Here is a 27,243-nt window from a genome sequence, read left to right on the forward strand (position 1 = left end):
TATGCAAGAAGCTAAAAAATGTAGTGAACATTTATAAAAGGAAATAGTAAGTTAAATTTACAAAAAGTAAATTGATAAGAAATGCAAGCCAAAGAACCAAAACCATGGCAACTAATCTGTGACTATGCAACTGTAGCAAGAGTCGCTGCAAAATCCAGGTTCCATTTTCACTATGATATGTAGGATAGCAATAATATATCATTTCAAAATTAAAGAAACACTCCTAGAGTTTTCATCCTCTCTTCAAACTCTAAACCTAGGGCAGAACTCCCAATGAATAATGTGTAAATTAAGAAGCTAACCTCCAACAATGCACAAATTTAAACCATAGAAGTTCAGTTGGATGCATTAAGTGGGGGCTCAGGGGTCTGTTTTACTGCAGTGTGGTTGGAAAGTGAACCAATCTCATCTGCCATTTGTCCTGCTTGACCTTCAAGTATTTTTTCCATTGGGTCATGCACTTCCTTCACTGGCTCTGCATGTTTGACCTGGGCACAGTTCTCCAGTGTACTTGTACCATCAAAACCATTCTCCTTTGTTACATCAATTGATTCTTGCTTGGGTTCCTGAGGCTCTCCCTTACTCTCCAAATCCTTGTGATTCTCTTCATTCTCCAGCAGTGGATCTCTCTTTATGACACTTGGTGCCATGTCTTTTGCCTTCTCATCCATTTTATTTATTTCTTCAGTTTTGGACCCATGTATTTTTTCTTTGTTTTCTATTTCCCTTTTGTCATCTCTCCCTTCTTCTACTTCCTTCTTCTTATCAAGATCATCTTCTCCCTTCCCTTCTTCTTCCTTTTTGTGATCAGCATCTTCCCCTGTTTCAGCCATATCTTCCCCATGATGGGTATCATGCATTTCCTCTTCCTTACTAGCTTCTACTTGTGATTCTTGTTTCTCTGCATCTTCTGAATCTCCTTTTGATTTTCTAGATCTCTTTGGTTTTTTCTTCGATTCACTTTCTGGTGTTTTGACTGGTGATTCCTTTACTTTTTCACTTATCCTTAAAGATCTCCTTGTTGGTGTTACCTCACCTATGGTATAGGGATTTCAAAAAAAAAAAAAAAAAACAAAACAAAACAAAACAAAACAAAAACAAAACAAAACAAAACAAAACAAACAAAACAAAACATAAACAAAGACATGTAGGAACATAAGTTCAGATCAGGAAAAAATAATAAAATAACAAACTTTACCTCTGCTCCTATCAAATTCAGAGATAGACGACCCTCCTGGATTTTCCTTCAAGTACCGCTCTATTGCCCTTTTTGTCTTGAAGTCTTCACCTGTTGGGGTGATAAAAACAACTTCATATTTTTTGGGTGTCTCACCCTTCTTTAGAATAAGCTGGAAAAAGAATTTCAGCACAGTACAAGATATACCATTGAATCTCTACAATCAGTTTAGAAATTTAGAAGAGCATCTCATATATGAATCCAAAACTTGTACTGTGCACATTGCATCTACATTGTAAACATTCTTAAACAATTGAGTGATAAATAATCTTTAGGACATAGATTTATTTGACAACTAGTTAGGGCTTAATATTTTAAACTAATTTTGATTTGCATTGTGACGGGAAGGAAATAGCTTCATTTGGGAATGACACAAAAGAAAATTTAAGTATTTGAGTTGGCAAAGCTTAGGGTTGAAAGCTTAACACCATGTTCAAGCACCTGCGTTCTCATTGTAACTTGAGAGGTCCACACTAACACCTTATATGTTCACTGTTTTCTCTAGTACTCCTAAGGTATGAAATTGATTTGGTGAAACATGGGGCTCAAAACCTCACTTCATGCTTATTAAGCACCCAGTTCCTATTTATTAGGCACCCACATTTTCCTCTATTTTTGCACTTGCATTTCCAACTTATGTCATTTATGTGAACACTCTTAACAATGCCACCAATCATTGTACAAGAGAAATGTGCAGGGTTAGCAAGAATACTCATCATGGATGGATATGACTGACACATAAGGAAAGGAGATAGGTAGAAGAATATATGCCACTGAGAAAAAAATCAGTTTATATGGCGGAATAAACTATTAACAATTTCATTCTATAGTTCATGTCACATATAAGTGATGGTGGAAGCACAAAAATATCAAGGAAAATGTCTTGCAGTAAGCACAAAAATATCACTTGTTGAAAATCACTTGAAAAAGGAGGTATGATATCTGACTCAAGGTGGGCATTACACTGTCTTCTCCAGTGCACTCTTCAATTGATTCTGAAACATCTGCAGGTTGGTTCTGTTATGGAACCAGCTCAAGAAAAAGATAGAAAAGATAGATCAATGCCTTAAAATTCAGCCTCTCCGAGGGGGCAACCTCCTTTACATTACATAAATGAACAATTCTTGGATGATACAAATGAAAACCTCCTTTCTATATATAGGAGTCTAAGGGGTCATAACATAATTAGAGCCGACATAACAATAATAATGTAAGGGCACAATAATAACAATAGTGGGCTTCTATGGGGCACAATAGTAACAATATGGGCACTACATGGGTAATAAGTGGGTTGTAATAATAACAATAAGGGGTTACACTAGTAGTATAGGGGCCTAACAGGTTCTACATTCCACATCCCATCAATACCCCTTTTGCCCCAAATAGCCTACCATTGGCATTGGTGGACTTCAAGGTTATGGTATCCCAGATATAAGGGCCACTGGTGGTGGTGCCATCCAAGTAACCCTGGTTGTATTTGTAGGCCTTCGTGGAACCATAACATGCTATTGATGGGGTTTGGGAAATCTCTCTGCAATCTTTGGAATTACAAGGAACATATGCTAAAGATGAGGATTTTCTGGGTCTGAAAGTGGGAAGAGGCTTTGTGGTAGCAGATTGGATCTTGGGATTGCAATTCACCCACACAAGATCGTTGCCTGTGTCTGGAACCAGTAGAACTTGCTGAGGAGGGGTTCCCACATTCACACTCATGAAGTAAAGAGCAGCTCCCATGTCTACTACACCAGAGGCTATTGACATTTCAAAGCCTGAAGTTCCAAGCCTCCTGTGATGATAAGAAGTATTCTTGTATTGCCAAGACCTTGTTCTGATGGAGTCCACACGTAAAAGTGTCTGTATCACCTCATGTCTTCTTGTCAATTGCTCATGGATCATCTTCATCTCCATCTTCAGACTTATGTCTTCACCTCCATTTGCATGTTGCAGCAACAACACGCAGTGCAGGATGAAAAGCAACACAAACAAGCCATGTTTCCCCATTTTCATCTGCATATGAAAGAAAGAAAAATCAGTGTCACCCAGAACATGAACCAATCTTGCTTTGTACATGGGTACTCAATGGTTTTATTTATAGTTTAGATTAATGTTAAAATAATAAATTATAGCTAATTGCAATAAATGGAAACACAATAGACACAGTGTTGGCATTATGATTCAAGTGTTGTCCTTGATGGCAACTCACTCAGAGGTTGGTACAGGTGATGGCAACTTAATCAGAGGACAGATCTTAGTACAGCAGGCCAAGAAAGTTCATACATGTAGGTTCATTAAGCCCAAGTCGTGTATACACGCTGGTTCACTATATACCAAGTCGCGTGTACGCAAGTTCGCTATATACCAAGTAGGGTATACACGCAGTTTCATGAAAGGAAAAGAGCGTACATGTCGGAAAGCTTGCTTTTGGTCCGTGGTAGTTAGTCCTTGGAATTTGTGCCTATGGTTTTGGACCATGGAGTCTCGATAGACGTGTTGATCCCTAGTATTGAGTTGATGGTATTGGGTTACTATGGTTTTGGACCGTGGTATTGTGAAGGGCCTAAAGCTATATAAGGAGAAAGATCATTAGGCCAGAGGATGTAGTGAGTGTGTGTGAGTGATGAAGATCTGAGGAAGTGTGAGATCCAAATGCTGGTTATGGGTTGGTGATCTGAACCAAGGTTTCACTCATGTGGAGGATGATGGAATGAGATCTCAAGGCTTGGAATAATTATCTTCATATGGTTTGACTGTGGACAGACTAGATCTACTGACGCATGTTTATTATTATTATGATCTGGGTATGTTTTGATGTCTGATATAGCTGCGGAGTTTTAAGCTTGAATTTGCAGATCTGTACGCAGGTTGGTTTTGGTAAAAGGGCGTATACACGCAGGTTGGGTTCGTCGAAGTAGCGTATAAAATGTGAAGTATGAAGATGGAGTTGGATCTGGTTGTTGTTATGTTGTCTGTGTTCTTGACAGGGTTTCAGTGATTCAGTATTGGGTGTTTCAGTGATTGATGATGCAGGTTGTACTACAATGGTGATTGTCTTATGGATCCAGTATGAGAATGTATGAAACGTGGTCCCGGGAAGATCGTAGGCCGGCACCTACGTACTGGTAAACATATCAGCCAGTACAAGAGCCAGGGGGTTGTATCTCCCTTCCAGGAGCAGCTGGAAAATGAGTGAAGGTTGTACCCTTCTGTAGGGTTGGCACCTACGTACTAGTAAATGGATCGGCTAGTACAAGAGCTATGAGGGTTGTAGCCCTCTGCAGGTTGTAGCCTGCGTGCTGGTAAAGGACTGCACCAGTACATTGTAAAAGAAGTTTCTTATTAAAGGAAGATAGAAACAAATTGCAGCAAGTGGTTTTCACCCACATTGGGTTTCCACCTTATATCATGGTGTTCATGTGTGTGCCTTATGTGTGATGATCTGTTCTGTTATACTGCACCTATTTACTGTTAATATGGTTAATAATGTTCTGATGCATTTACTGAAGATAAGCTAACTGAATCATAAGATTACTGCATGTACACTAGTTTACCTTAACGAAGTCGCGTATATACACCGATATCCTTAACTGAAGCTGCGTGTATGAATCTGAGTATGAAATTGAAAAGTTTTATCTGATATGATAATACTGATTCACCCCCCCCCTCTCAGTATTATTTCCAACAATTGGTATCAGAGCAGGTCCTTCAGAGAAGCTTGATCGCTTGAAGGAGATTCGTAGAACAATGGGGAAGAAAGCACGTCAGAAGAAGAAGACAGCTCAAAGGAACAATGACAACCTACCGTTGAGTGGAAGCAAGTATTCAGATCCTGAATCACCTCAGATTGAAGATGGACAAGCAAATGAAGCATCAGATCAAATCATAGATCAGCAAGATCTACCTAGCAAAAGGGAGAATGCCCTCAAAGAAGAAATCATCATATTAAAAGATCAGTTGGAATGTGCATCCAGAATTCGACAAATGCTGCTAGCGCTGAATAAAGAGCAAGAAAACAAGATCCTTGAACTAAGGCATCAGTTGGATGAATGAAGGAAAGCTGAAGAGACCTTGAAGAAGCAATGTCTGGAAAAAGAAGAACAACATCAAGTTGAGGTAAATATCTTGAAAAGTAAATTAGAAGAAAAGGATAAACTATTACGATTTCAAGATAGTACTAAGATCTTGGATGATATTCTTAGTAGTCAAAGGTCCCCTGCTATCAAAACTGGTCTTGGTTTTCATGAGTCTATTGAAGGTGAATCTGGTTCACAAAGTAAGACAAGAATCTCTAATGCAAAATCTGAAAGGCTCTACAAGGAGATGAAAGGACAACCCCATCAACAATCAAGGAAAGAGACTCCTCAAAGAAAATCTTTTACTCCTCCCATGAATAATGTTGAATGTTATGTATGTCATAACCTTGTACATGTTGCAGCCATATGTAGAAGAAGAAGGTTTCAAGACCATCATGCAGAAAGATCATCACATTCAAGGTACTTTAATGGATATTGCTTTTCTTGCAATATGTTTGGCCACAAAGCTGCTGATTGCTATAGGAGGAATATGAAACATGTAAGATGCTATGCATGTAACAAGTTTGGACATAGAGCAAAGGATTGCAGGAACAAAGCTCATGATAAGAAGAAATCATCAACATGCCTGAAGATATGGAAGAAGAAGGAAGTTCAGTCAGAAAGATGTGGCACAACACAGGGTACTCAGCACATCACAGACATAACAGACTCAGGGGGAGCTGAAGGTATAGAACTTCAGTGTTCTAATTCTCATACGCAAGTTTAATGAAGGAAAGTCGCGTATATACGCGAGTTCTACACTGTAAAGTTGTGTATATGTCAGTTTGTGGAAAAGCAGTGGGAACAGACTCAGAAAGGGGTCTGATATGATCCAGTCCAGTATATGCTCTATTGGTTAACAGTTACAGTCTGCTGAGGATGTCTGGAAATGTCTTGATACTTGCTCAGGGGGAGCATATACTTCAAATAATGCATTGTTGGCATTATGGTTAGAATTTGTTGATAAAGTCTATGAAGCTAAATGATACATCTTGCTGTTTGATCAAAGGAATGGTATTGCAGGCTGATGCTTATGGTACAGATCATGATGCTGCTGGTGGCTTTCATAAGTCTTGGTCTAGATATTTCTTCACTATGTCATGTATCTCTTTTGTGATATCTCTTTTATGATGTCAAGGTCATATAACGGCCTATGTTGGTTTCCCCACTATGCCTGGGATGAATGATGTAATGTTCATGTCTTATCATCTCCACATGGTTAGGTGGATGAGTCAATATTGGTATATCCCCACTAGGTTGGGTGATGAATGTATGTATTGAGTCTTTTGGTGATAGGAAGGTCTTCTATGATGTATAAGTCTTTGTTATTCTTGAAGAACATCTTTTGGAGATCTTGCCTACAGTCAAGGGGATCATGAACAGCACAATTCAGCAAGAGCAGGTACACTTTGGCATACACAAAGGGGGAGCACATTTGGAGATTTTAGCAAGTACTCAGGGGGAGTATGGACAACAGAAGGTATACCAAAGAAGAGATTATCTTGGTCCGCCCTTTGCCCTTGATGTCAAAGGGGGAGAGTGACTTGGTGTGGTGGTTGCCATCAAGTCCAAAGGGGGAGATTGTTGGCATTATGATTCAAGTGTTGTCCTTGATGGAAACTCACTCAGAGGTTGGTACAGGTGATGGAAACTTAATCAGAGGACAGATCTTAATACAGCAGGCCAAGAAAGTTCATACACGCAGGTTCATTAAGCCCAAGTCGCGTATACACGCTGGTTCACTATATACCAAGTCGCGTGTACGCAGGTTCGCTATATACCAAGTAGGGTATACACGCAGTTTCATGAACGGAAAAGAGCGTACATGTCGGAAAGCTTGCTTTTGGTCCGTGGTAGTTAGTCCTTGGAATTTGTGCCTATGGTTTTGGACCATGGAGTCTCGACAGATGTGTTGATCCCTAGTATTGAGTTGATGGTATTGGGTTACTATGGTTTTGGACCGTGGTATTGTGAAGGGCCTAAAGCTATATAAGGAGAAAGATCATTAGGCTAGAGGATGTAGTGAGTGTGTGTGAGTGATGAAGATCTGAGGAAGTGTGAGATCCAATTGCTGGTTATGGGTTGGTGATCTGAACCAAGGTTTCACTCATGTGGAGGATGATGGAATGAGATCTCAAGGCTTGGAATAATTATCTTCATATGGTTTGACTGTGGACAGACTAGATCTACTGACGCATGTTGATTATTATTATGATCTGGGTATGTTTTGATGTCTGATATAGCTGTGGAGTTTTAAGCTTGAATTTGCAGATCTGTACGCAGGTTGGTTTTGGTAAAAGAGCGTATACACACAGGTTGGGTTCGTCGAAGTAGCGTATACAATGTGAAGTATGAAGATGGAGTTGGATCTGGTTGTTTTTATGTTGTCTGTGTTCTTGACAGGGTTTCAGTGATTCAGTATTGGGTGTTTCAGTGATTGATGATGCAGGTTGTACTACAATGGTGATTGTCTTATGGATCCAGTATGAAAATGTATGAAACGTGGTCCCGGGAAGATCGTAGGCCGGCACCTACGTACTGGTAAACATATCAGCCAGTACAAGAGCCAGGGGGTTGTAGCTCCCTTCCAGGAGCAGCTGGAAAACGAGTGAAGGTTGTAGCCTTCTATAGGGTTGGCACCTACGTACTAGTAAATGGATTGGCTAGTACAAGAGCTATGAGGGTTGTAGCCCTCTGCAGGTTGTAGCCTGCGTGCTGGTAAAGGACTGCACCAGTACATTGTAAAAGAGGTTTCTTATTAAAGGAAGATAGAAGCAAATTGCAGCAGGTGGTTTTCACCCACATTGGGTTTCCACCTTATATCATGGTATTCATGTGTGTGCCTTATGTGTGATGATCTGTTCTGTTATACTGCACCTGTTTACTGTTAATATGGTTAATAATATTCTGATTCATTTACTGAAGATAAGCTAACTGAATCATAAGATTACTCCATGTACGCTAGTTGCCCTTAACGAAGTCGCGTATATACACCGATATCCTTAACTGAAGCTGCGTGTATGAATCTGAGTATGAAATTGAAAAGTTTTATCTGATCTGATAATATTGATTCACCCCCCCCTCTCAGTATTATTTCCAACACACAGTAGGCATGGTGTTGAAAACAATATTTTCTTAATAATAGATACAGTACATAAACAGTCAACAAGGTGCTACAAAGGATTAAAAAAATAGATATAGTTATTGTATTCAATAGCAAGTTATTCTTAGTAATGCTTCAAATAGCTAACCAAAAGATGTCCATTTACAACACCTCTACCTTATGCTGCCACATCCACCTATAGATAACATGTTTCTGGGATGGAAGTCCCATGCTCTCTGTTGCACCAACATTTACTATGTAAAAATAGTTAAGCAATATGTAAAATATTAGGATATGACTACAAGATAACCTTGAAATAGTCAAACATTGTGGATAAAAAAAATATTTAATTCATGGAAGGCAATAGAAAGTAATCAAAATTGTACATAATACACTTTCTAATATAATAATCATTATTGAAAAACATAAAATCAAATTGAAATTTAAGAAAATACACCAATACCAGTAGTGAAGAGAGATCTTCTCTTGAGATGGCCAATAATAGACTTCTTGTAACTATTTCAGAAGCAAGGCATGATTTGATTATAGCCATAATTTCCTTACATGCTTCTATCATTTCTTTGAATAAGCCCTTGATCAGTCCTAGATGCAACTCCAAAGAGGTCTAGATATAGCTCAACAAACCCTTCAAATTTGGCAGAAATGATAAATCTTACAAATGGTGAGGATAAGGCTACAAACAATCTGCCTTGCAGGTATTTTAATATATATAGATTGCTTTCAGAAGATCCCAGAATAGAGGCTTAAATGAGCATCATAGTATTCTAGAAACCATAGATAGATAACACAATAATGTCCTCCAACTTCACTCAGAATAATCCCAAATTTTGTCCATAGAGATACCATTGAAAATAATTAGGTCAAATACCACTGAGGTCTACCAAGAAGAGGGCCCAAATAGGTCCTAGAACAGACCTGAAATTAATACAAAAATGCCTCAGATGGGGGGTGGGGGTCTCAAAAAGGTCAAGAAGGGCCTCAAGAAAGGGTTAGTCTATGCCTTAAATGAGCCAAAAGGAAATGCAATATAGATACGAATTAGCCTCAAAAAATAAATCATTTCATAATGACCCAAGATCCTTTCAAATTGATTCAGAAGTGCCCAATAACAAGGGTATGAACTACATGATATTCAAAGTGTGATATTCAAATTGATTCAGAAGTGTCCTTTCAAAGTGCTTATGTAGTTAATATCATTTATTGCAATAATTCAAGAATTCTAGAATCTTACCAGCCATCTTGGAGATTCTGGGATAATGGAGAGACCAATAAGCAACGTAAAACTGGGAACTAGCTTTACATCGCCTCCCATTGACAACCTACCTTGCTTAACAATGCATATTTTTTTCCTCTCTCTGTGTTCTCAGGAGAGATCATAGGTATATTCTGTATGAAATTTTGTGAAAGGTGGCCACCAAGTGGCCTTATTTTCCTTTTTGGAGGTGATATGTCATGCTATAAGAACTTTTCTATGTATTTTCCTTTTCCAAACCATGAAATAGAAACATATGCATTCTTTCTTTGGAAAAATAAAATCAAATAAAATTTGCATACCATTCACCTTATCAGATTCTTGTTAATCTAAAAGTTGCAAAAAATCATATACCATTCACCTTAAAATAGCCCTTGGATCATATGCACACATTTCAAGACCCATCAAACACATATATATCAATGTAGGCAAAAATAAGAAAGCAAAGTGCCATCACCCAAACAATATACTAGAAGCACATATCTCAATAAAGTTGCAAACAATTTAAAAACAAACTACCATCACATGTCCAAAAGCCTTTACAAATATTAATTAATGTTAATGTCGTTTAGTGAAATCACTGAAAGGAAATTCCCAAAATTTGATTAAGGACTCAATTGACAATAATAACCAAGTGCAATTTAACTATTGTAGACCCCATGCGTATGGCCAAAACATAAATACTTCCAAAACGACTCTAATGGCACATTTGAACTACAAAATCTGATTTATATGTCCAATTTAAAAAATAGGAAACCCAACTACCACATAAACATTCAAAATAAAATGCACTTCATCTGCTAGACATTGCTTTGGTGTAAATATGTTGACTTGAGTGAGAAGAAACCATCTTGACTAAAGCTCGTGCCATGAGATCCTTCATATCCTTTCTAGAAAGCGAACCATTAATCTAAAAATTCAAGGAAAATGTTAACACTAGTGAGAAGAACCACATACCTATCCACAAAACATATTCATGAAAAATGAACCACCTCTTCTTGTTTTTCATGATTAAATGGACCAACATCAAAGGGACCAAATTAATGTTTGAATAAAACACAACTACAAAAGGATGAATGGCTAGTGAAAGAAACTTACACCAAAAAGCAGGTAGCAAAAAAAGGTTGAGTTATCCCGAACATTCACCATTTGAACTATTCACTAGACCTAAAACCAAAAAGTACAAAATTAACATCAAATTCATACAAACAAATCAACAAAAATACAACCAATAATTATTTATAAATGATCCAACATATGGAAATACATAAGGAAAGAGAAAGTAGAATGTTTTGAAAATCTACCTTGTTCAAAATTTTCACAAAATCTGAAAAAACTTTGTAATCACATTCTTCTAATTTGTATGTATCATTCCTAGCGTTGTATGATAAGTTTTCAATTGCTATAACAGATTCAAGTTGTAGAAAAACATGATCTGTCAAATCATACTTATACATGCGTTGCCCATTTATTCTACTATACCAACATAATTGAAGCTCGATGCCTTCTATCTATCCAAAAGGTCAATGCCATTATGATAATCAAACACCCTATTACCATCCTTCTTTCTTATTCTTTGAACCCTTCCAACGTACCACGTTCCACAAGAAACACCTTGTTTTGTACTTCGAGGAACACCTTTTCTTGCAGTACGTTCATTGGGGGGAATTGAGTTGCTTTCAAACAACACCCCACAATTTGATCCAATTCCAAAGCCAATTGCAACACCCTTTTGTGAAGCCTTCTCATCTTGCCTAAAGTAGACCCCATTTCTCACTTTTTTCAACCTATCTTTGGATAATGTCAAATTTCCATTCAACTGACTAACCAAACATATTTTAAACATATCATTACCATCAAGATCCACCACTGGCTTTATTGTTTTGCTTCCATTTTATCAATGAAATCTAAAATTTCATCTAACTCGTGTCTCCACTCACTTTCCATTATTTTCAATTCACTTTCATTGTGTACCAATGATGACGAAGATTGGAATATAGAGTTGGAACAACTCGGTGGAGAAGCATCAACTACTTCATCCACAATTTGAAATGTTAGATAATTTTGATCCTCTGTCCATGGTTTAACCCACCAAGAAGATTGAGTGTAATTTTTTGGTTCCATTCCAAGAGTTGATAAAATGTCTTATGCATCCTTCAATCCAGTGTTAAGGGCTTCTATAATTTTAGCGTTTATGCATATTGAATCATATTGCAACAATTTGTCAATTTTTTGTATTTTTTCTTGGTGCAATCTATTCCAAATGATTTCTTGCTTCTTATAAGATTTATTAAAATGAAGCTCTTGGGGATTTGATTCTTCTTCAACAACTCTATTAAGGGTTCCAACAGCATGAAGCAAGTCAGTGAAATCATAGGCCCTCTCCACTCCAACCATCCCACCAACTTTACTAAAGAAGTTCTCACATACATCTGACCTAGTCAGGTGCAAAACACATGGAAAGTTAGAGTAATGATCTCGAAACAATCTCATCAACAAAACTGCAAAATGGAAAGAAATTTTCACATCTTGATATGCTTCTTTGCTAATGAAATTTATGTTGACATTAGTATGAGATTGTTTTTGTACCCAACATAACCATAATGTGAAGAAATGATGAACTCGTGAAGCATTTCGAACCCTTTCCCAAAGGCTCAAACTATGAGACATAAAGATGTCAATGTAGTCAGCAACAATCATTAGATAAGTCTTTGTAGCTAGTGTCCTCTCTAAATTTCCACTTGGTGTACTTCTCAACTCTTTCAAACACCTCTGAAATTCCTTGAAGCAATGCGTTGTGCGAATCCCCAATTTTGTCGATCCATCCTCTCTATATCTTCACCCTTGAGCTTGTGATCATTCACTTTAAAAGTGTGATAAACCATTCTGACATGACCAAAACTTATATAATCATTTCCTAAAACAAATTCTTGTCAATCGCTAAACAAAGGATTCACTAGCTTTTTGTTGTTGTGGATGTAATCTTGGTCATGCAATCCTGTTACATTGCAACCATTGTACAACCTAGTTAGCCTCCACCCTTCCCAAGGAATTTGATATCAAAGACCTGATTTTGAAGAATAATCATTCAACATAAGTTGTCTTCTTCTGCTATCCCCATCCGAGGAATGACCAACAATAGGTCCCAAATTATTTTCCATGTGTTTCTTCCACACAAATTCTACCTTTTCCCATTGTTGATATACAAAATTTGCATTGAACCTATTGCATGTTGGATGAACAACCAAAACCAAATGAGGAAGCTTTTCATGTAAAGGGTTTGCAATAATAACACATTCATAATGGCCAATAACATTGTTCTTAAAAGAATTTGTTATAATCTCATAGCCTACAGCTCCTTCACCAACTCTCACTAAGAAATGTGATTGACATTGATGTTCTTATTTCGTACCACAAAACCCCACCAGTGTATTGCTTTTTTCTACCCATCTAACATATTTTTTCACAATTGTTTCATCTTTAGCGAGCAATACAAGAATTGGGCCATATATACCATGCTTGGCTTTATAAGAAGCATAAAATTTTCCGACTACCTCAAAAATATGTTCGTGCTCCCCTGGGGATATATGCTAATCACTTTCTAACTTGCATTAAAGTCGTAGATATTGAAGGACCATCCGGATTCAAGCTAATAAAGCTATGTAATCTAGGACCTCCCCATAACTTAATCATCTCATAAAGGGATTTTGTCGATGTACTATACCTTCTCTCTTCTTTTGCATGCATCAAGTTATGAAAAATATCCTTGAAAAATTCCCAAACTACATCTTTACCTTGTAATTTTCCTTGCTTATGTGCCTCACACACATCCTTGCAAAACCTAAAGACATCCTTCCTTTCTGTCGATTCAAACAAATTTTCCTTTAGGGATTTCATTCTAGTAGAGAATGTAGCAACCTTTGTCCTCTCCCACCAAAGAGATTGCATTATTGATCTATGGTTAGAATTTGTAACCCTTGCAGCATTCTTCATTTCATTTTGAGTCAAATAGTCAATTCTTCTACCTTTTCCTATATCTCGTTCACTTGTTTTATTGGTGCACATTGATTCACAATATAATCGCATCCTGAAGTCATCACATTCTGGAACCAACTTACAAAAGTTGCATGTTAATGAATCAAATGGGATCCCTGTTTCAGAAGCCCTCTGGCAATGAATATGCCTATATGTACCATCAATACGACATTCAATACCCTCATAATATAACATAATCTTGGTATGGTTCTCTATGGCCCATAATTTTCCAACCCTTTGATCATCCATTAGGACCTTTGTTTCTGATCTCTCCCCATTTCTATCAATATAAGGATACTAATACCCCAAAAATTGTAGTAATAAGGGAGATAATTGAGCTGTAATAAGATGACAACAAACAAATAAATTTGAAGTAAGATAAATAAAATAATATACAAATTCATATTCAAGTTTAGTCTAAGCTGTTAACTAACACACCTGATGTAGAAGGATCTGCACTTGTAGAACCCCTATGTAATACTAATGGTGATAATGGGACCAAAAACCTAGTCAAACTTTGTTGGAACTTATCATTGGTAGGCTTCTTGGGTCTCCCAACCGTGCCACTCCTCATCCCAATCTCCTCATGTGAACCCTCATTTGTAGTAGTAGCAGTGTGCTTCTTTGATTTCATGTGTTCATTTAGAGAACTGACAATATTACCACTTGTCTGCACTAAACAAAACCATTTATTGCATCGTGTACATTTAACTCTCACTTTTTTCATGTCCTTATAATCTACAAGTGTTTCTTCCACTGCCTTGAACAGATTAGGCTCTTGTGTCTTTTTGAAATCATCTAGAAGTTTGATTGCTTGATCAATATGAAATTGATCTCCAACCATCATTGTTTGTTGTACTTCATTACATGAAGGAATTTCACTACCACTTGACATTGATAGGCATTGTTGATGGGCCCCTGTTTTCATATGATGGTTTTTGAAGTTGCATGTTGTTCGCGCTGCCAAGGATACATAACCTATTCCATAATCAATGCCACAAATTTCACAATGGATATTTATTTTAGATTCTCCCTTTTCTTAATATACTTTGAGAGTAATTTTCTCATTGACAAACTCTTCCATTAAACTTTTAACTTTTTCTTTCCAAGATGCCAATACACTAGGATCAACAACTATGGCTTGTTCCACTGACAAAGACATATTTTCAACTCTTGGTTGTTTATGCATAGGTCCCTCCACATTCACTTCAATGTTTTCAAAGATTGGTATTGTTTCCACTGCATTTGAACACTCTTCTTCCACATCAAATGTGCCTAGTTTCCACTCGATGCCTTCAAGTGTTGTACAAACTTTCCATTTTTTCTTTTACTTTGGATCTAAACATGTTCCATCCTGGATAAAATCAAAAGGGTATCCAATGATTTCATCATCCACAATTTCATCACGAATTTAAGAAAATGTACAACATTCTCGACACTTGACCACGCCAATGATAAAATTCTCTTCACTGGTAGCAATTTTATAAAACAACTCCATATGTTTTTGCACATAAATAAATGGAAAAGTAAGTAAAATTCCACGAGCATATTGGTTATTATAAAACAAAGAGCAAGGAAGAAAGTTATAAAATTTCAATTCAAAGCTCCAAAAAATGAAGAAATATTACTATTTGGATGAAACACCTTGATTCAAAATGTACTATCAAATGGATTCCTCAAATATAACTGAAGCCAGAAATAAACATATTACTAAAACAAATTTGAGAGTTTATTTATTGTTGTACCAGAACTCGGCAAAACATTGTACAACTATTTTTAATTCATAATCTTAACATGATTTGTAACCAGAATTTCAACTGCTTTTCTAGAAATGCCCATTATTAAGTTAGATAGGCCAAACATCTGTGCATATTGAAATTGTTTCAACCATGTAAATACCTATTAAATTGGCAACTAGGGCCAAATCCCACTTTGGACAGCTCCTATGGGAAAGATTATTGTAGCATTATTGCAGCTCCTATGGCTACCAAGTCTTAGCCAACCATGATGCTCAGAGAACTATTTGGAGGAAGTTTAACTCCTATGTTGTACTAAACATTTTCGACATATTTCATAATTTGTATCAAGAAAAAGAATTTTTGAAAATTTGATGATATACTTTGGATTTCTAAAATATTTCAAAATCCAAATTTGAAATAGAAAATTTTTGAAAATTTGAGGTGTAATTGAAATTCCTCAAATATTTCATAACCTACACTTGCTAATATAAATGCCTTCTCCAAAATTTAAAACTACATTTGGAGCGGTTGACATTTCTTTGAAACAAGAACAGGCTTGTTGTTGATGCTAGGTAAATAAAGGGAGCAGGAATTTGCTTTGCATCTTCTTGATACAAATTCCTGAAGGGAAGGGATAGAGGGGCACTCTTCCATTTTCCTGAGTGGGTGGAGTATGCCCAACAATCCCGATTGTTTTCCACATCACCTGCAATCAACCATGGACTTTTGTTCCATTCCTCGTGGAGGGTGCCCAATTTCCAGATATATTCTACTGGCACACATGTCAACATATCTTCAATCAAATAGTCTAGAAACTCAAAAGACTGCGAGAGAGCCTCCACCATTTTCAAAGTTCAAAAGTGAAGGTGTACGAGATAAATGTGCCTGAAATTTTATATTAAAGACATTCAGTTGTTGCTCTCTTCTTGGACTCTACAAAATGTTTAATTTTTACAGAGAGTCCTTGAGATTATGCTGGATAAGAAAAGTGTTGGGCATGCATAAATGGAAGGATAAGTCATAACCAGATACAAAGATTCAAATATAATATAATATTACGTGACTTTTAGTTTTTTAGTTTTGCTTTTTTAAAAGGCCTTTGGGATTCTCAAAGACTATTCAAGTTCATTTATCACTTTTCCTATTCCTGGCGAATGAATAATGTAAATTTTCCATAATGTTTAAATATTAGGTTTCAAACCTTTTTTCTTTTAAGGTGTATGAGAGTGAAAAAACAAAGTTGAAACATGTAAGTAGATAGTATCCAATAGTTAAATATACTCTAGGAATAAGTATATTCTAGGAATATGATGTTTTAAGGAAGATCACAAACAAATGGTAGGAGAAGCCAAATTGTTTTGATGAATGGTTGTTTAAGGTTAACTAGAAACTTTAGAACTTAACTTGAAATAGTTCTTAGAATAATTACAAATATAGTTATAAATTGATGTCTTATGCAAAAAAGAAAGTGCTATCTAATGGTGTTTCAAAGATGACCACAAATTGTTGTTTATAGTAGAGAGTATTAGAGTATTTAGTAACTCTAATAACTCATCAATTTGAGTCATTTTCTCAATAATTCGAGATCAACAAATGAAGGGTGTTGGCTTCTACCAAAAATAACCTACTTACTACAATTCAACTAGCAAGACAATTTGCAAATTACAACTCAGGTTTGGTAGAATTACCTCTAATAGGTCACAAACTCTTCTCAAAGGCAATAATTTTCAACTTTGGGGTTATTGTTGGATCACCTTTCCTTGTCTCCACTCACAACTTTGTTGCTCCACAACTCAAGCATGTCTAGAAACAAATTATGGGAATCTTAGAACTGTGATGGAAATAATAAAAGTCACTAAAGAATTTATGAGTGAAGATAATGAATCAATGCATTGAGGACCATTGTTCATTCAAATTTGATTGATTCTTGAACACAATTAGATACCAATATAGATGTGATTGAAAGCTAGGGATTTCTTGGAACTTAAATGGTGGACATATTTAAGCTTTTAGTTGATATTTTTACCTCTATAGAAGAAGAGATTGACTATGTGGAAGTTTTCATTAGTAGAAGATACCAAAACTAGATCAACCACAAAACATTTGTACCTTGAATCTGCACCTAAATTTGGATGAGTTATTAATGGTTCATTGGCACTCGATCTAGAAATGAAATAGGTTCCACCTTATGAATGAGGGGGTTCAATATTTTCTTCAAACAAATAATTCTCCATTTATGATTTAGATCGCCAAATACGAATCTCCAGATTTTATTGCCTTAAGGTGTATCCCAAGTGTAGGATTACATAACCTTCATTCATAGGTTGCATTTTGTTGTTATAAAGACTAAATCCAATGCTGGTTTGCTGCTCTTCAAAAATTTGATGCCATACCCATTAGTTTATACTAAAGGTACTTTCCTCATTGTACCTGAACAAATGGAAAACAAAATCATGTGGCCAACACCTCAATTAGCACAAACTAGGTTTATTTACAGCCCAACAGGAGCTCCAAGTGTCTTCTCTATCTGATCATTGAAGATCTGGAATGTTACAGCCACTTCTTATTGATGGCAACATCTTTCTGATGAAAACATGTGTGATGCTACCTTACAAACCCTGACTCTACATCTGGAGATTCCAAACTAGAACATGAACTCCGAAACATGACCAGCAAATCCTCTGGAAAGGCTCTCTCAACATAATAATCTTGTTGGAATAGGAAAATATCTCCAAAATCAGCATATAATTTGTGTAGTACCCCAGGTTGAAGATCAAAGTTTCTCGCAAACTTTCCAACAGTAGCGACAATCATGCTAAAATCACGTCTCAAAAGTATTCCAACTATGCTTTTCTGGGTACAGGGATATTGTGTGGAGACTAGTGAGTCCAAGTGTTTGTGACAGTAGACACAAGATTAGCCTTAGTGAAATACTGGAAGTTCATGCCACTTTGCTCGAACTTCATGCTTCTCATGTCATGACCATATCTCCTAATTGCCAAATATAATACTCCTGATGAACAACACATTACTGGGGCCCGATCTATGGATATAAACAGAAATCTGATTCATCTATGTATATTATCTACACTTTTGTTCCTTATTAACAAATGAATTATTCCTAGTCTTCGTGCTTGAAAGAATTTGTGTTTTTTTATTTTGTGCTGATAAATAAGAGATGAGAAAATTATCTATGAACCCCCAAATCCATCTAAAATCCATATGTATCATGTTGTAGATCATATATTGTCTTAAAAATCACAAGAATTACCGTCATGACATATCAGAGTATTTAAAGTCGATGTCACAATAATATTTTAAACACAATTCAAGTCTAAATCTTGAATTAAATATAATAATTGTGCTACGAATTTCACCCTACAACTAGAAACAGAGCACGAGGAATTAGAGGTTAACTCTAACCTATTGAAGGAATTAGAGTGGTGCAACGAAAGTGAGGATTAAAGACCTAGAATTGATCAGACTGCCTATAAATCTAAAACATTAGAGAAAGATTTAAAGATCCATGAGAGAGCATTTATTAAAATTCCAGCAAATTATTTCTTGCAGTCATTATAGGTACTAGAATTCTTTCAAGGATAGAGACTTATCATAGAAGTAAAGGCTTCAAGAGAGCTGTCAAGGGTTGAAAAGAGCCCTCATTTGACATCATATACTTACGGTTTGAAATCAATGAAAAATGAATGGGTGCTAAACCAATCACCATACATACATTAAAAGTTCTCAGCGAGGCAAAATTGTTTACATTGATACAAATATCTAAAAATAAAATAGATCGCCCTAGAATTGCATTGTTGAAACACTTTCATTAGATCTTTTTATCATAGAAACCCTCATTATTTGTCATAAAGTCCTAAATCTCAAGCAAATCTTTCATGTAACTAAGAGGGAGACCACTATCACCTAACCCTCTCTCCTATACACTTTAAGTTGCCTCTCCTCGACTCAAGGGAGGCTTCCCTGGGATAAAATTGCTGAGATTTTAGGCAATGAGAGGAAAAGTGATATGAAGAGTAAATTCCAATCAAAGTGTTTTCAAAGAATTAAGAAAATAAAATAGGTGGAAGAATCAAAATCTAATGTCTTTCTATTGGGAAATGAAGTTTGCTACAATAGCTTCACTAAATAGTGCTAATGGCAATGGCTCATGCAAAGAGCTCCCACAAAGCTCCCAACAGAGTCACCAACAGGAGATCGATTAGATGCAATAGCTTCCCTTGAGATAGAGGAGGATGAAGGTGAATCATAAAAAGAGCCCGATATTCCTCTGTGGAAAAATAGACCTAATTAGGGGAAAAATCCTATACCCAAATGATGGTAGAGTAGGACGATGCAACTGCTGCTGAAAATGATGACTGTGACTAGAACTGAAGCTCAAACAAAATTTTGTGGGAAATCAAAAGAAACCCATTGTGATGTTCCTCCAGCCCAGGGTTCATAATGTTGGTGTTCAACAAAATGGCTACCACTCTCTCTCGCTAGGTGAGCATATTTCTCTTGGATGTTGAGTGTTGTTGTTTCAACTATTGGGACAATGTTATCTCCTTAGAGCTATGTTGTGTAAATGCTCTAGCAACTGTGATTTTCTCCCTCTGTTGTTGTCTGTGAGTAAGACCCAAGTTGGTGTGCCACTACCATCCCACAAAAACTAATAAAATTAGCATATATAAATCATAGATACTAAACTATTTAGTAGCAAGGCAGAGAAACAAATGGAATACATAGAACCATACATGTTAAAGCAAAGATGTCCATTGTCACCCAGGTCCCATACTCTTTCAACTTTATACTGACAATTTAGAAGATATCATTTCAAAGTGATACAGGTGGTTGCCTTCTCGATGGAATTTCCAACTAGGATGTAAGATCACCTCACTTCTCTAGGTGCAATTCTGGTTGAAGTTTCCATCCACAATTTATTAAAGGATTATCTTATACATCGTTCAAGGTAGTTGTAGGTTGCACTATAAATATTTCACCTTTGTAATGAAATTTTCATGGAAGTATGAGAGATTATAAAATAGGAGTTTCATGTGATGAGTTTATACGCATCTTAAGTTTCTAGGCATATTTTATTTCTGTGTATTAGAGAATAATAGGTTGTCACACAAAAAACATGTCCTCCTAGCTATAGCAAGGACCTTCCACAGTTTGAGGGGAACTCTTTTTCTACTACCCCACATGTCCTGGCATTTATGAAGCATATATGGGAATTGATGGAAAGACATGAAGATTCCATGATAAGGTTATTTATGCTTTCTTTAGGACAAGGGCATGGTGGCTAGCTGAAGCATTCTTGCAGCCCAAAGAGCATACATTCTCTCAAATCTCTAGTTGAAATCTTCCTCAAGCATTGCCACCCAAGGTTCAGAAATTTGATGGTACATATCAAGAGTTGTTGATAGCCCTACAAGAGGAAGGCCTCCTTGGTATTTTTGAAGGCAATGATAACATTGTTGCAGATGAAATTGGAGCATCAATGGAAGAGAGATTATGCTCAAAATTTGAATATGAAAACACTAGATATTTGTAACACAAACAACCTTGTGGCAACAATGATAGGAAGGAGGACCATTTTAGCATCTAAAGTGATTGCTTAACACATAAATGAGTACCACCATGAAAAATGTGATGGAATTATTACACCACCTTCAAATGATACATGTGTCACTCTTTCTGGTGAGGATTGGCATTAGGTTGGTGATGTTTTTATTGGTTGCCCCATAGGAAAAAATGTTGCAGATACAAAAGAAGAAATTAGTAGCAATTTTGAGATGAATTTGGCGTGGTATTTATGCTCAAAACTAAAAACAAGAACACTCCCTTCCCTTATGGATTATGTACATGATAATCATAATAATGAAAACATAAGCCTAGACACTCATAATGATCCTCTCATCAGTATGGATCAATCATCAGACCATATATTTGGGGTTGGGTAGAGGCAAGTCCTATACACTACTTGCATGGACCACCGATGTTTGGTGATCACGAAGAAGAGGGGAAGTCTGATTCTGAGCCCTTCACAAGCATCCGTCAGGAGGGTTTTGAGACTGTGTCATGTTATAAAAGTGTTGGACTAACCTCCCTAGACTTGTCACAAGAATTGAGGATAGAATATCCCTCTGAGGACAAGAGACTTTGCTCCAAATATGACAGCAATAAGGATTTTGCACCAAACATTGGCATTTCTGATAATGAGTATCAACATTACACAAGTTATGAAATCCTCGATGATGAATTTGTTGCTCTAAAGGAATACAAGTATTTATGTTTTGCACACCAATTTCCCCAAGTCTTGAACAATGAAAAGCAGAAATCAATAGAGTCCTCTTATCTCTACAATCAAGACCACAAACCTTCTTTAGTAGAGCAAAGGCGTAAGGACCATATTTTTGAAGAGTCAAAGGAATTATCTAGTAGCATAATAGAAGCCACACCTCTTCACATTGGAGCGAAAAACAAAAAGGTACCCCCTAGGCCCTCATCTTCCAAATCACTGAATTTATGAACATCTAGGCAGACTTTGGTATGTACATTACTGATCAGTGAAAATATTAAGAATGGATTGTTCTAGTTTTGCAAGGCACTTAAGGTCCTCCTATTCGCAAATATATCAATCTTAGAAAGGAGTAAAACCCTTTGTCTATAGTTCGAAATTTGTGTATGGTTCTGTGCATAAGCCCTAGAAGGACAATCTCCAAAAAGGCCACTCCTATGCATTAGTTGAAGGTATATGTTGGGCATCAGTCCTATTTTGAGACCATTGTTAAAGGTTACCGAATTTTTGAAGTTCAAGCTACATGAATAAAGTTTTGAGCATGTTTTGCAAAGTCAAAATCCAAATTGAAGAAGCTAAAATTCTGAAGTCTCAAGTCTATCAATTTTTCTTAAAAGAAGTTGAAATTGTGAGCATGTTTGTGAAGGAGCCAAGAGCATTATTTAAGGATGTACCTGTATATTATAGAGATTCGCTAGGTAAAATATAATACAACACTATGATCAGCAACACTTTGAATCAACTGCTAATACCGCTTGTTGCACTCCACAAGCCGACTCCTTTGAATCAACTGCTAATACCGCTTGTTGCACTCCACAAGCTAACTCCTCTTAATCAATTGCTAATATCGCTTGTTGCACTCCACAAGCCGACTCGTCGCCTCTTCTTCTGTTTGTATTTTGGGTGTTCATAGAACCCATCATTTTTTAAATCCTTGATCATGAAGGTTACTGTAGCTAGACAAAACACATTAATTTTGGGTTATGGACTCCCTCCGAAATGAAAACGAGAGAGTAGCTAGGTGGGTGGAAACAAGGTAGCTTGGTTGTAGAAGCAAGAAAACTATGCTCAGAGATTTGAATGAAAGCAGTATGTCTTGCTCAAGCTAGAAAGGTAGAAAAGCGGTCAAATAAAACTAAACTCGATGAATCGCACTACCCGCCCAGTATGCCAACACATCTCCTTCTGTATATTTTTCTGTAATCAGGTATCCATTCATTCATCATCCCCACCTCATCTTGATTTTCTGGATCGATCGACAGTGACAAAAGCCTGCCTTGCTTTCCTTTCTTAGTAGTATTCTTCCATCCAAGCACTCCTGCCTGCTTATTGGGTATTTGCGGTTGTCGTAGCTTAAGTTATTGGTAGGTCTCGCTCATGTGCTTGTTGCAGTAGGAGAAGTCCACTACTATGTCACAGTTGATGTGGTCATTAGAGAGAATTAGTCTAAGTGGGTAGTTGGACACGGGTTCGAACAAGCAAGAAGGAAGGCGAGGATTTGAGGAGTGGTACTGTCTGGTTCAAACTCAGAAACGCAACTCATGTTAGGGTTCGAACGCAAAAAGGCTTAGGGTTGTAGGTGGGTTGTAGGTGGGTTGTAGAGAGGCTCAACTCCAAAATGAAACATTTCCCACTCTTTCCCTCGGTCAGTGACATGTAGCCCAATATTTTTCGCTCCGCTTGGCCAAAAAATTGTATAAAAAATACCTTAGATTATAAACAATGTAAACTTTGAAACGGGAACTGATACTGTTACCCGTTTTGTAGAGGTGGCAAAAAAATGACCCGATTTTCAAAAGTGTTGATGCAGAATACACATGTTTTTTTAAGAACATGCTTTTTGGAACTTTAATTTTTTTCATGTGCATTAAGTGGGTGAGGCTCGGTGAATGGTAGTGATTTTCATCCTGATTTTAAAAAGTGTGTATTCTGCATCACACCCTTTTTTTAAAAGACCTATTTTTTGACTTTAAATTTTCTAGTGTGTGAAATGTAAAAAATTATTTTCTAAATTTGATAGTTTTTGAAGTCGTCATTGTATTCATATTTTCTTGTTCTCTATCTTAATTTTTTTTTTTTTTTAGTGGGCTTTTTATTGTTTTGCGTTTTTAAATTATAAAGTCGATAGTTTGAATTTTAGATAATCTACATATTTAGACATCTTTTCAACCCCCTTAATTAATTTTTCAATCGACATGAAATAATTGTTTCTAAAAAACAACATTTTTTAACAATGGACATAAAAAATAACCATTTTTAACATAAATATAACAAAAAAACTAAACGTTTTGATAATTTTTTGCTAGAATTAACATGTCAAAATCACAATTTTTATACAAAAATATTAACTAAAAATGGTCAAATAATAGTTTTTTTTATGAATTTCATGTCAAAAGGATAATAATAACTACTTTTTTTTCAAAAAAAAAATGATTAACTTAAAAATCAATGCAAAAATCACATATTACCAATATTGAACGTATAACAACCCTAATTGAGTGTTTATTCTTCTCATAAAATGTCAAAGTCAAAACATTGCAAAGCTTGAGTTACAAGCATAACTTAAATTTAATCAAGAATGTCACGTAATCCAAACTCTTCGTCCTCTAGAGTTTCATCATTGTCCTCTTCCACAATATTTTCTGTTTCATTTTGCTCATTTTGCTCATTTTCCTCTTCTAATGGGTCTTTCATGTCTGCAAATCCCCCAATATGTGTCTTTCCATACATTCCATGTAATGGTGGTTGGGGTTCCTTTGCCTTTTTTGCCACACGTGATTCACTAAAGTCCCCTTTCTTCAACCCAATTTCTTGCATTGCATCTGGAAGAAATTGAAGAGCATTAATTCTTTGCTGAATGAAATTGCATTGTAATGGATCTTTCTCAATTGCAATGCAATTTCTTCCTTTTTGAAGGCAGCATGCTAGTGTTGTACCTAATTATCAAGCACAAAAAAATAATGAAGTAAATTAGTACAATGACATATTAATTAAAAAAAAGAACATATTGAAATTCAATTCCATGTGGCAAAACGTACCTGAGCCAGAAAATAAATCCAGAACCCAATCTCCTTCATTTGAACATATGTCTATAAGATAGTTAATCAATAATTGTGGTTTCTGATAAATGTTAACTATCTCTCCTTTCATTTCTTTGTCTTCATATGTTAGTTTTCTCACAACAGCATCATAAGTCAGTATTTGGCTATGACTCTTTTTGTCCACCCGATTAAAAATCATAGACATATGGCTATCATCTTTTGCCCAACTATCAATATGAATGAACTCACAGTCATTTATAAATTGTTGATCTTCATTGTCAAGAAGATTTGACTTTTGCCTGCAACATAAAATAGTAAAATTTCAATTAACTTGTACATAAATTAATTTTTCAACATTAATCAAATATACCTTTAAACATCTTACCATGTAAGCTGCATCCTTGAATTTGTTTTCCCCTTGAAGCTTGACAATAACATTGCCAACTGTGTGTCTGAATGAAATGTCACAAATCTCCATAATGGTGATGACGTCACTTCCTTAAATCCCGCCACCACTTTATTAAAAGCTTGATAAGTATAAGGGTCATTATCATAGCAAATGTTTGGAATATTGAAACCATGGGGAATATCTGCAATAACGAGGGCATAATCCCTTTTTGGTATGAGTTTCGCAATGTCTTCACAGTCGCCTTGTATTACTTGATATTGAATAGTGTCTAGCCCATTCCAAATGAAATGATTAAGAGTTGGATCAAGTTCAACATTCTTAATACGTTGCTTTCTCAGTCTTTCAATCTTTATTTTTTCAATAAAAGTCTTGAAACTGTCTGGTGCTCCATTATCTTCTTTCTTCATCTTTTACCAAACAAACAAATGTATGTGTAAGTTTTAATTTAAATTAAAAATAGTACATAGATGATTAAAACTGAATGTATAAATCAAGTTACCTTTTTAAATGCAAGATAAAAAGCTTTCAATGTTGATGTAGAACTTGAATCTGGATAGTTGCGTACAACATCATCCCAACTATCTTCATTCAACAATTTAACCATTTGCTCCTGAATTTTCATGTAAACTTTGTGACTGCATAGATAAAGTAAGAAAAAGTTAATATACTGATATGTATAACAAATACTACCAATAACAACATGTTTTAGTTAAAAGATAACTATAATCCTGGAAATAAGTAAAAATAATTCAGCAAACTTACTTTTGAAATTCTTCAGACATTTCTTCCAATGATAATTCCCCCGACTTCACACGAGATAATATTGTTTTGACAATTTTTTCATCTTTCACTCCTTGCATCGCCCTCCAAGGCGTGATGGTCATATCGTCTGGAAGTTGCTTCAGTTCAGGCGCTGATTTATTGTTGCTACATATCAATGGCTTAGACTTTCTGACCTTCTGGTTTTTAATGCCAATGTCTTCCCACATGCTAAAAATGTCATCAATCAAATTCCAAATATCTCCAGTTCTAAATGCCAATTGGAAAATGTTATCAACACCTCTGAATAAATCGCTAGATCTGTTGTCTTTTCCATTTTTTGAATTGCCTTTATCTTCAATTTGATAGCCTATTTCCATACAACATTCCTTTCGGAAATCTGTAGTAATATTGATCTTATCCCCACCACATTTTTCTAGGAATTCACTATGAATAAATCTAACCTTTTGGACCAAAGTCATAGACATCCTATATTCATTATCTGAATTATGATCCCATGCCACTAGCTTTGCTTCTGTTTCATTTAAACCAGCATAAATGATACATTTCATCGTTTCAAAACGTGGGTTATTAGGATATTCCTCCATCAATTGTCTTTGAGCTTCAACAGAATGGTTCCCCCCAAGCACATAATAATTGTATTCAAATCATTTTGACTTATCAAATGCTTCTTTGTTGGGAACTTGAAGTGGATCAACAAGAAGCACATAACTAACCACATGAGCATATGGATTGTACCTCATCAATGTCTTCAAGTTGTGAACATGCAGATGGTGCGGCTTTCTGACTTGATATTGGCATTGTCCTTCACTTGCCTTATAGGTTTGTGTCACATTTAACTGAAATGTACGACCACCATCAACTAGGTTTCTCTTTGTCAAATTCTGTCGAATGGCATTTTGTTTTGTTTTGATAATGCCATCACCTAAATCAGCTCCTGGTGTAATGATTTCTCTGCTTTCTTTTGAAGTTTCACTAGGTTCTTGACTGCTGGTAATGACTACTTCAAGATCTTCAACTCTACTTTTTTTCGTCTTAACATTCTGAAGAGATCTATTCTTGGCCATTGTTACTTTTGGTCTTTTACGACCTTCCACAATTTCAATGTCATCTTCAGTAATGGCAACATATGCTTCATTGTCAACTTCATCGTCCTCAAAAGTAACTTGTTTACCCTTGCTAGATTTATCCACCAGAGGCCTTTTTTTCTGATTCTTTGGATGTAGTTTTGTAGCATCATCAATTACTACATTTT

At 36.1% G+C, this 27,243-nt stretch overlaps 1 protein-coding gene across 1 annotated transcript; it reads right to left on the minus strand.

The window, feature by feature from the left end:
* Positions 1 to 334: 334 nt before the first annotated feature.
* LOC149265290 (uncharacterized) lies at positions 335 to 25,615 on the minus strand. Its single transcript, XM_089402668.1, has 6 exons — positions 25,185 to 25,615; positions 24,797 to 25,098; positions 3,166 to 3,244; positions 2,879 to 3,023; positions 1,199 to 1,394; positions 335 to 1,036 (listed from the first exon to the last, which is right to left on the minus strand). The coding sequence occupies exons 1-6, from the start codon at positions 25,613 to 25,615 to the stop codon at positions 336 to 338; spliced, it is 1,854 nt and encodes a 617-aa protein (XP_089258794.1). The 3' UTR covers position 335.
* Positions 25,616 to 27,243: the final 1,628 nt, after the last annotated feature.

The sequence above is a fragment of the Pinus tabuliformis genome, chromosome 6 (assembly GCF_031772625.1).
Source record: "Pinus tabuliformis cultivar Carrire ecotype Pingquan chromosome 6, CPIR1, whole genome shotgun sequence".
NCBI classification, from domain to species: Eukaryota; Viridiplantae; Streptophyta; class Pinopsida; order Pinales; family Pinaceae; genus Pinus; species Pinus tabuliformis.